This window comes from Canis lupus, chromosome 24 (assembly GCF_003254725.2).
Source record: "Canis lupus dingo isolate Sandy chromosome 24, ASM325472v2, whole genome shotgun sequence".
Classification (NCBI taxonomy): Eukaryota; Metazoa; Chordata; class Mammalia; order Carnivora; family Canidae; genus Canis; species Canis lupus.
Genome location: NC_064266.1, coordinates 42,369,849 through 42,380,329, shown reverse-complemented (window position 1 = coordinate 42,380,329; position 10,481 = coordinate 42,369,849). Strand labels below are relative to the sequence as shown.

Genomic DNA, 10,481 nt, shown 5'->3' with positions numbered 1-10,481 from the left:
TTATGGAAAGATCAGTTACCAGGGCCAAATAGCAGGAGTGTCAGTGGGAAGGGGACCGTGGGGAGGGTTAGGGTCTGGTGGGGAGGGTGGTAGGTCTTTCCCACCTCTCTCACTCACTGAGTGCTCCATGAATAGTGTGTTAAATGGAGCTGCTTTGAAATGCACAGACCTTGGGGTCTTTCGGTTTGGGGGGTGGGGAGGCCTGATACACCCTCCAAGCCCAGCAGAGCCCTTTATAAGGCCGGAGGTACGCTGGAGTCCAGAATCTGACTGGTAGATGGGTTTTCTTTGGTCTAGTAGTTAAACAAGTTGAATTAGTTGCCAACACACGTAGACAGTTGTCACATACGAACAGATTTTCAGCTTCTCTTGAAAATCAGAACTGGGTGGTAACCTTAGAATAGGATTCTTTTTTTTTTTTTTTTTTTTTAGAATGTGTTTGTTCCCTCACTTGTTTTGCTTGTTTTCTTTAGAGAGAGAGAGAGTGGGGGAGGAGCAGAGGGAGAGGGAGAGAGAATCCCAAGCAGGCTCCACACCTGCTTTCATACAGGATTGCAGGTATGAATCCTGTACAAGAACTGGACAAGCACAAGAACTGGACACAGAGCTCGATCTCACGACCCTGAGATCGTGGCCTGAACTGAAGTCAAGATTCTATAAGGGTCAGACTGAGGCACTCAGACACCCCTAGAATACAATTCCTGGATGCCGTGGGAATGTGGTTTCCAGGTCACCCTCTCCCCAGCCCTCCCTGTTATATCTAGGCCTGCGATCTGTCTCCTGTTGTCATGTCTGTCGCAAGCAGGGTCTCCTACAGCGGAAGAGGAGGAACATTAGCTGTGATTTCACAACTTTGCTTCCCCACATGTGGTCCTCAGACCAGCGACATCAGCACCCCTGAGTAGAAGCGCAGAATCTTGGAGCCCACCCAGACCAGACCCGCTAAGTGGGCATCTGCATTTCAAGAGCTCCCCAGGAATTTGTGTGCACAGCCGGGATGGAGAGGCGCTGCCTTCTGATCAAGCAAGGGGGAAAAACGATCTGCTCCCAGATGGCTAAACCACCAGGTGTTGAAGAACCTGGGCTGTGTAGACAGCTTCGGATAATGGCTCCATCTCGAATGAGCTGTGCGACATTGGGCAAGTTGCTGTCAGAATCTCGGTCTGCTCCGTGGCCGGAGAGGTCGAGCAGCGCCCTGCATGCGGGAGGGTGATGTGGGCTGAGGCGGTGTAGGGTGCAGCAGGTGCCTGGCTTCAAACTCGTCAGCTGCTCTCACTCACGACTGAGGGAAGGAGGAAAGGGGTCCTTCCGAAGCTGAACCGGGATTAGTAAATGCTCAAAACCAGCTCCTCTGACTGAGGGAGAAATAGAAGCCACGCTCGTGATAAAACCAAGCTTCCTCCTAGCTGTTTCAGAGATCCAGAGATCAGCTTTCTCTGGGGTGTGTGTGTGTGTGTGTGTCTGTCCGTGTCTGTATTTCCCATTTGCAACTGTGGCTACTGCCACATGTATGTAAGACGGATTGAAGAAGTTTAGTATTTTATTCCTCTGCTTAAAAAATTGTGCAAAGAAAACCCCAGACTAAGCAAGTTGGGTCTGTATGTCCAGTGCAGTGAAAGATCTGCATGGAAAGCAACATTTCATTACAGGTGTGCTAAAATAATTTCCTCTCCAGGGCAAGTGGACACGCACACAAGGATTTGCACGTGAGGATTTTAAAGCCAGCGCATGAGGAGGCTCTTGGCCCCCTACTCCCTGCTGGGGTCTGAGGCCCGGGTCGTCAGCTCCCAGACGGCCTCGGCTGGGGACGGTGCCCGCAGGGAGCCCCCTGGCCTGCTGAACTTCCTCCAGGACAGGTGGTACGAGAGTCCTGCCGGTGAGGATGGGCTCCCTGCCTCCTGCCGAATGTGAGCGTCAGCAGGATTCTGTTCTTTTTTTTTTTTTTTTTTTTTTTTTTATTGCCTTCGAGACACATGCTGACTTGGTCAAAATCGCTTCGGCAAGATGTGACTGATGATGTATGAAATGAAAACCCCTGGCCCGGTGCTGGGAGGCCGGCGAGCGCGGGGTGTGGACACTCGGCTGGGCTGGCCAGACACAATGATACCCCTCAGCTTTCCAGGCTGTCTTTCAGCCGGCTGAAGCCGGCCCCAGGTGTGGAGCAGACTAGGGCAGATCGGGTTACGGAGGCCTGGGAGTCCAGCGCTGGGTGCCCCGGTGGAGAGCCACGACCGGGGTGGGGGCTGGGGCGCTGGCTGCTGGGAAATGAGATAGGCCCCGGGGAGGTTCCGGGGCCCTGGATGCACGGGGAGGGGTGGCGGGACAATGAGGGGGACAGAATGCAAGCCCTGCCCTTTCATCTCTAGTCCCGGCCGCCCGCTCACTCTGCTCTCCTGCTCTCACCCCTGCTCTGGACCTCTCCTGGTCAGGATAAATGTGTTTTTCTCCGCGTGGCCAAGAAGCAGACCATCGTGAAGAATTGTCATTTTTAACTTAGAAGGCTTTCCTGTTAACATATTTTCCTTTTCACCCAGATGGTAACAAACATTGACCAGATGCTTTCTCTGTGCCCCAGGCACCTTGCAAAGCACTTGACGCGAATTGATTTAACTTCCAAATCCTCCTGGCAACCCTAGGAGACAGGTGACCCTAGGAGAGGGGGTGCTAATAGCCTCCCATTATACAGATGGGGGAACCGAAGCTCAGAGAGTTTAAATCTCTGAGACACAAGTGCAGGCCAGGGGTGTGAAACCAGACGGACAGGCTCCCAGGGCCTGCCTGCTAGCCCCCACCCAACTTTCTCTTAAACAATCTCGAAGGGTTTGCTGGTGCCCTCAGCTCTCAAAGCAGCATCTGCTGTATTCCCAGCCAGATACTTCTTGCCTGTGTGTTTGCATTCATTCATTTGGTTCGTTCATTCATTAAGTCAAGCAAGCCTTCCCTGAGGGCCTTGTGCAGTGTTGGGCACTCCTGTGGGGCAGGAAGCAGGGAAAACAGAGACCCCTCCTCCAGCATGGATTACAGGAAAGATAAGCCTAAATGGGGCTGTGGGAATTCAAAGGGAATCTTATCTTTTCCATGAATATGGATATGGAGAACAGGTTTTCTCTTCATCTTGCATAAGAAAAGATGGCATCCCAGAGGAAGGGGCTCGGAGTGAGGGGCCTGGGAGGCACCTCAGCCTGGCACCTGCCTAGCAGTGCTCTTTAGGTATCTGCTGTGCTTATTGTGATTCATTCAATGGATACTTGTGGAGCACCTGCTGTGTGCCAGGCTCCCATGGGCTCAGGTGGGATGCACAGGGGGTAAACTATAATCCTTGCTTCAGGGCCTTCCCGTGGTTGGAGGGGGTGGGGGATGGGAATAACGTGGATGCTGACCAATTAGCTGTCTTCATATGTAAACTGTTGGCACCAGCCTCCCTTGCCTGACAAAAATCCACTCCAAAAGTCTTGAGAGTGGATTAAAAAGCAGAGAAGGCGGCTGCTTTCCAGAAGCATTTCAGCTGGTGTTGGAAGGGGGCAGGGCAGTTGCAGTGATTTTGCTCCTGGAAGGTCAGCCCCGGGGGCACAGGACAGCTCAGGGCAACAAAGCCTGGTGTCTGTGCACCTGCTGGTCGCTGGGCCTGGGAGGCCTTTCCTGGGGAAGCTGTGTCCTCCTCATTCTTCCAGGACTCAGGGCAATGGGTCTCCTCCAGGAGATCCCCTTCCCACCTCCTACTCCCTCACCCTGTTGACTTATCCCTGTCGCTTATCACAGGCCATGATGATATGGGTGGCACGCTCACCTGTGGACACAGATGGCCAGCCAGCACCCCTCTGAGTGCCCCCACAAGTCCCTGTGCTATTGGCTTCCCACTCACCATGATGCCCATCCAGGTCTTTCCTCCCTGACCCTCCTGTGCTCCCTATGCTGGGAGCGGGCTCTGGCTGTTGAGCACACCTCCTCCTTCCCTGAGAAAATCGAGGGATGGCATTGCCACCCTTCCCACCCCCAAATCCTGTTGCAGGTTCCCGCTTTGTGTCCTCTGGGCTGAAAGCCAGCTTTGTGATAGAGGCTGCCACGCGGGCCCCCTCACCTCTGTGCTCTCCAGCCCAACATGGTGCTTGGCACCAGGATGGGCCACATAATTTGCAGGGCCCAATGCAAAATGAAAACAGGGGCCCTCTGCTCACAGGCTAGTAAGAATGGCACAGGCTAGGAAGAATAGGGACGCAGCAGAACATAAGCCAAGCATGAGGCCCTTCTGAGCGTGGCAGCCTGGGCATCCACACGGGTGTCACGCCCATGAAGCCCACCCTGCTTGCCACCCAGGAAGTACTTCACTGATTGTTGCGGAAGGAAGGAGTTAATGGATAAAGGGCAGGTGGACGGGGCTTCCCAGAGTGCCTCGACTGACAGGTGGGCAGAGGCCCAGCCCAGGGTCAGGGCGCTCAGGACCTGCTGCATCTCAGAGCTGGGGCCTCAATAACGGGTGGGAGCCTGTGATATGAATGGGCATGACCTGCAAACCTTGCATCCCTCACCTCCTTGCCCACCTTCTGGCCTCACCTATCCACCTCCGTGACCCCTCAGACTGCCATCTTGTCCAAAGCCCCCAGAGGGCTACAGGGCAGAACCAGCTCTGCTCCAGAAAACTCTAGAAGGTCAGGTTTCTCTCTGCCAATCCTGGAGCTTTCTCCTGTTCCCCAGTGAGGCTTGGCCTGACTGCTCCCGCCAACCCTCGTCTCCCCACCTCAGCCATCCACCTTTCATCCCAAGCTGCCCGTGGCAACCCTCCAACTAGCCCATCATCTGGGAACCCCGAGCTGTGGATTTGCCTGGTGGGGGCAGCCCCAGGAGGGGAAGGAGGCGAGGATGCACTTTCACTTGTGGCCTCACTTGCATTGTTTTGCTCCCATTTTTGCAGTGAAGGAATGGGGTTCCTGAAGAGCAGTAACTCACAGGAGGTCTCAAGGCATGCTCCAGGCTGTCGGGGTGCCTGTGTCCATGGCCGGATGTGCTGGGCTCTAGGCAGCTCAGGATGCTGGCGGGATGGACCTCGGGCACAGGCCCTCAGAGGAGGACTGGGATGCAAGGTGACCACCTGCTCCCCAGACACTGCCGGCAGGGCAGGGCCCAGGGGTGGGGTCGGGATCCGGTATGTAGAGTCAAGCTGAAGAGTGCTTGGAAATAAGCCGGGGCCCCCAGGGGAGGAGGTGGGGAGAAATTCTGCAGTCCACACAGTCGTTCCTCAAACACTGCGCAGCTGCAGGCAGCTACGGGGACCTGGGTTCAAGGCGCTGTGGGTACAGAGGAGACCGAGAAAGCGCCAGCCTGTTCCCCCCCTTCCCCAAGCGGCACCTCTGTTTCCGTTGGAGGACACAATACGGTAAGGGAGGCGCGAGTAACCCCAACAGCAATTGCAGACCGTGAGGGAAGTCAGAGAAAAGAAGACAAATGTGCACAGGGGTCAGGAGGGGAGGCCACCTTCTCTCTCCCGACCTGGGAGGAAGTGGCACCCAAGTGGCACGGGGAGGTGGAGGCCACCGGAGCTAGGCGCAGATGGGGGTGGGAGGGATTAAAGGGAAGGGGATTCCAGGCAGAGGGAATGGCAAGTGCAAAGACAGCCTAGCGGTTCGTGCTGGGAGGCGCGGCGGGGTCCGCGTGGCTGGAGCAAACGGCGAGTTGGTGGAGCAGAGGGACGAGAGGGGCTCGGGGTCTCCTCCTCCGGGAAGCCTTCCCGATTGCTGCGCTGCGCCCCTCCCTCCGTCCCTCCCTCCCTCCCTCCCTCATCTTCTTCTACCTCAGCCCCAAAACGAATCCCACGGGTCGCTCTGGCCTCCTCCCTCCCTGTCCCGACCTCGAGCCCGAGAGGCCAGGGCCGGCTCGGATTCCCCCGTCCGCATCCCCGCGGCGCTCGGCCGGGCGCCGGGCACCCCGTGGGCACTCGGTAAATATTTGTAAAGCGCAGTAGAAGGAATGAATGAACCCATTGGGCGCAGCTGGGGGGAGGGCGGGGCCGAGGGCAGGTGGGAGGCCGCGGGCGCGGGAGGGGCCCCTGGAAGCCCGTCCTCCGCCTCCTCCTCCCAGGCCCGGGCGCGCACCAGTCTGGGGCTCCCGAGGCGGCCTCTCGTGCGATCCAGGGCGCGCGCGGCTGGGGGAGCGGCCCGGGGCCCCTGCTCCCGGCGCCGGAGTTCGGAAGAGCGCGGGTCGCCGCCGCCCGAGGGCAGAGCGCGAGCGGAGCGGGAGGAAGGAGCGCTCGCCCGCCCGCCGCCCGCCGCCGCCCGCCGCCTCCCCGGCGCTCGCTCCGCGGCTCCCGGGTCTGCTGGCTGCTCCTCCCACCCGCGCCCGCCTCCTCGCCCGCCCGCCCGCCCGCTCGCTCCCTCCAGCCGGTTTCCAAGCCCCGCGGTGCGCCCGGGCGAGTGCGGGGCGAGGGGCCCCGGGGCCAGCGCCGAGCGGGGGGCGGGGGTCCGGGCAGAGCGCAGCCGGCCGGGGAGGGGCCATGTCTGGCGCGGGCGCAGCGGGGCCCGTCTGCAGCAAGTGACCGAGCGGCGCGGACGGCCGCCTGCCCCCCTCCGCCACCTGGGGCGGCGCGGGGCCCGGAGCCGGGGGCCCGGAGCCCGGGTGGCGCGTAGAGCCGGCGCGATGCACGTGCGCTCGCCCTGCGCCGCGGCGCCCCGCAGCTTCGTGGCGCTCTGGGCGCCCCTGCTCCTGCTGCGCTCCGCCCTGGCCGACTTCAGCCTGGACAACGAGGTGCACTCGAGCTTCATCCACCGGCGCCTCCGCAGCCAGGAGCGGCGGGAGATGCAGCGCGAGATCCTCTCTATCCTGGGCTTGCCCCACCGCCCGCGCCCGCACCTCCAGGGCAAGCACAACTCGGCGCCCATGTTCATGCTGGACCTGTACAATGCCATGGCGGTGGAGGAGGGCGGCGGGCCCGACGGCCAGGGCTTCTCCTACCCCTACAAGGCCGTCTTCAGCACCCAGGGCCCCCCTCTGGCCAGCCTGCAAGACAGCCACTTCCTCACCGACGCCGACATGGTCATGAGCTTCGTCAACCTCGGTGAGTGAGGGCAGGAGGCGGGGTGGGGGTGGGGGCAGCGTCTCGGTCCAGGGGCGCTTTGGGACGGGGAGGGGGCCGCTGCTTGCATCTTGACGCTCGCGGCCCTTTGCAGAAGCGCAGCGCCCGCCCCGGGGGCTCCGACCCCCAGCCCCGGCGGACTCCCAGCTGTGCGCGCCCCCCAGGTAGGGCGGCCCGGGCTCGTCCGGCCTTGGGGTGGGGGGGGGCTCGGCGGACGAGAGGGCTGCTCCGAAGCCCCCTCCGGGTCAGGTCGGCGGCCGCACCTCCGGGGCTGGAGGCGCCGGGCCGGCCGCGGCTCAGTTCAAAGCGCGGGGCTGGGTCATGTGAGCTGTGCCGGCCCGCGCGCCCCGGCTACCTGGATTTAAAGGGCCCTGCGGGGCGCAGCCGCCTTCCCGCCCTTTCGGGGCCCCCCTGGGCCCCGCCTGGACCTGGCACCCCGACGCCGCGCCCCCTCGCCGCCCCGGCCCGCCCTACCTGCGCCCTCGCGGTGCGCCCGCCCGAGCGTGCCGCGCGCCGCCTGCGCCTGGGGGGGGGGCCCTGCGTGCGGCCCGGCGCCCCCTGGCTCTCAGCTCTCCTGGCGGGGGCTGGGGAAGAAACGGTGCCATGGCGAGCTTTCTATTTTAAATATTTAATGATAGGTCCCGGGCGGGCACAATCCATTTTCAGCGTTTATCACGTGTGGCGCGCAGACCACGGCTTTTGGCGATGGAGTGGCGCGGAGCTCGGAGCAGCCGCCGCGGGGGGCGGCCGGGGGACCTCGCCGACGACCCGAGCCGCGGGGGCCGGGGCTGGGGGGGCCGAGGCGGGGGCGCGGGGGCTCCTCCTCCCTCCGTGCACGCACGTCCGCCAGGCTTGCTCAAACTAACCCCCGGCGGCGCGCTGCAGGGCTGGCGATCAAATATTTGGTTTCCGAGATAACACGCCCCGATAGCGTTGTTTCCTGAGCCGATTTCATTCTACTTGCGGCGAAAATCCGAACGGGATCGAGACCGCAGAGTCACGCCCACGGACGCCGCGTCACCCCGGCGGTGATTCTGGAGCCCCTCGCTGGGGGCGCGGGGCGCGCGGGTGGGGGCGCGGGGCGCCGGGGACCCACCCTGATGCTCCCAGCTGCGGAGAAGGTCGCCTTCGTCTGTCCTTCCTAATAGCCGAAAATCAAACAGTGCAACGAGTTTCAGCGAGAAAGGGGTGGGAGGTTCAGATGCCAAAATAACTTCAAGAAAGTTTAAATTATACTAAGCGGCCAGTTAGAAGGAGGCAGCTCCATATGTCCCGATTTAGAACAATCTCCAAGATGTATGAGGTGGAAAAGAGCAAGGTGCAGATCAGTGAGGTTACGTAGGCGCTTGTATATCATCTGTTCCCCCCTGGAAGAAGACGCCGCCAACTGGAAGTAGGTTTTACTGGGGGGCGGGGCAGGGCAGTGGGAGCTGGGGTCTGATTTCTGATTTTTCATTGTCTGCACTTTTGTCCGTGTGATTCTTTTTTTTTTTTTTTTTTGCAACGTGTATGTGTGACCTATACCAGAAACTAAAGACTTACACACATATATAAATATATATGAATTAATATGTAAATTAAAGCAGGACACACTCTGTAGTGTCCAGAAGCTGGTGGTTAGCTGGGGCTAGGCCCTTTCTCTGGCGAGGGATTTGTGGTATCCTCTGTCCTGTTGGGTACCCACCCACGAGTCTCAGTGAATGCCGCAGGTCCCAGTGGTGGCCTTCAGGGCCAGGCTGGGGTCATTAAAAAGGCATTTGTAAGCCCTGGCTTCTGCAAACCCAGTGCCAAAAATCACCTTGCTGCTTCTGTGGACCAGCAGTGTGGCCGGGGTTCCCCCCACCCCAGAGGAGGAGGAGGCTGCTGACTGGGTGCCTCTGGGAACCTTGGGGCAGAGCTATTTGCTCCCCCTCGGTGGTGGGAGCAAGCCGATACTTGTTTGGGAAGGCCATAGCTGGGTGGTTCTCCTCCTCTGGCTGTACACACACACCTTTCAACCCGTTAGCCCCATTTCTTTCATCTTGAAAGGACAAAGACCGGCTTGTCTGAGCCTCTTAATCAGTCGGGCTGGCTTTGGGCTTTGTGGGACAGTCCTGACTTTCTCAGGTCGTGCTTTCTGGAACATCACTCCAAATTAGATGGCGCAGTGGCTTTTAACAGAGTGTGCACTGGTCTTGTTTTCTTTCCCTAGCTGTCCCTAAAACCCGAGGTAATTGGTTGGGTGAAGACCTGGCCTGCAGTCTGGCAAGACTCCTCCTGTAGGCACTTTAAGGGTGGCCTTTATTTCTGCTCAGCAGCAGCATGGGACGAGTAAAGCTCCTGTCTCTTCCATTCTGTCTGGGGCTTGGGGATTTCTGTATGGCAGGGGCTTGGGGGTGGTAGTGGCGGTGGAGGGGAGTGCGTAGGAGACCAATCTGGAAGCTAAGTTTGCTAAGGAAGCACAACTGTTTTTCCTTGGACTGCAAATCATAATTGATCTGTAACATGCAAAGTTTTCTAAAGGTGCATTAAGTCTCACACTTTATCCAATAATAAGAAAATGTCATTTGTTCATATCAGACCCTTACTTGGGTAACACGTGGAGGGGGTGGAGGCCTGGGGCGACTTCGGGGGGCTGCTGAGGGAGAGGCTGACTTTCTCTACTGCCCCCTCCTTCCTCCGCCACATAGCGCTGCTGTCCTGCCGTGCCTGGGGGACCTCGGACCAGATTCTGAAGGCTTTTGCAGACCTGGTGCCTTTATTCTTCCTTCTGTCTGCAGCCAAACTGGTTTTTGTTCCTATAAGTCCTCCTCCTTGGAATTCAAGCTTTTTGCCAGGCGGAGCGGGATCTAAACTAGAGAGGGAGCTAGAGGAGAATGTACGACAAAACCAGGTGCTGAGAATGAGGACTTCAGACCCCACCTTGTGACAAAGAGTGGCCCGTCCGATGAAGCCCCGTGTAATGCTCGCCGAGCCACGGAGGGAGACCCACCTCTTCTCAGCCCGGGCCTCTTCAGTTCAATGGCGAGATTTGTAAACTGGTTTGGATTAACAAGCCCCCGACTCCTCTGTGTAGCCTTAATTTTGGAATTCAAAACAGGCTACCCTCTCTGAAATTGTCCCCAGGCAACGTGAGTTCTGCAGACCGAATCAGCTAGAGCCCCCTAACCATTCCCCCCCGCCCCTGGAGAAATCCAGCAGCTCCTTTTGGAATCTTCAAAAAGAAGCCGGCTGGCATTAGGGGTGTGTGATGCATGTTCCTCTCTGGCCCAGGTTATGAAAGAACCAAATTTGTTTTAATCTTCGAAGCTAAATTAAAAAAAAAAAATACGGAGTTGGAAGCCGGTCGTTATTGGACTCGGTGTACAAAAGTGGCTTTTGTTAATGTAGCCGAAGAGCAGTGAGAAGGCTGTGGAGTCTTTGCTTTATACCATCTGGC

The 10,481-nt window shown here is 58.9% G+C and overlaps 1 protein-coding gene across 2 annotated transcripts in view; it reads left to right on the top strand.

The window, feature by feature from the left end:
- Positions 1-6,061: 6,061 nt before the first annotated feature.
- BMP7 (bone morphogenetic protein 7) overlaps positions 6,062-10,481 on the top strand; it is a 92,271-nt gene continuing 87,851 nt past the window's right edge. The window contains exon 1 of one of the 2 annotated variants that reach the window (XM_025470471.3): positions 6,062-7,045. In XM_025470471.3, the coding sequence (XP_025326256.1) occupies positions 6,628-7,045 (418 nt within the window). In that variant the 5' untranslated portion in view covers positions 6,062-6,627. The remainder of the gene's footprint in view (positions 7,046-10,481) is intronic. The other variant, XM_025470470.3, reaches the window with a different exon arrangement.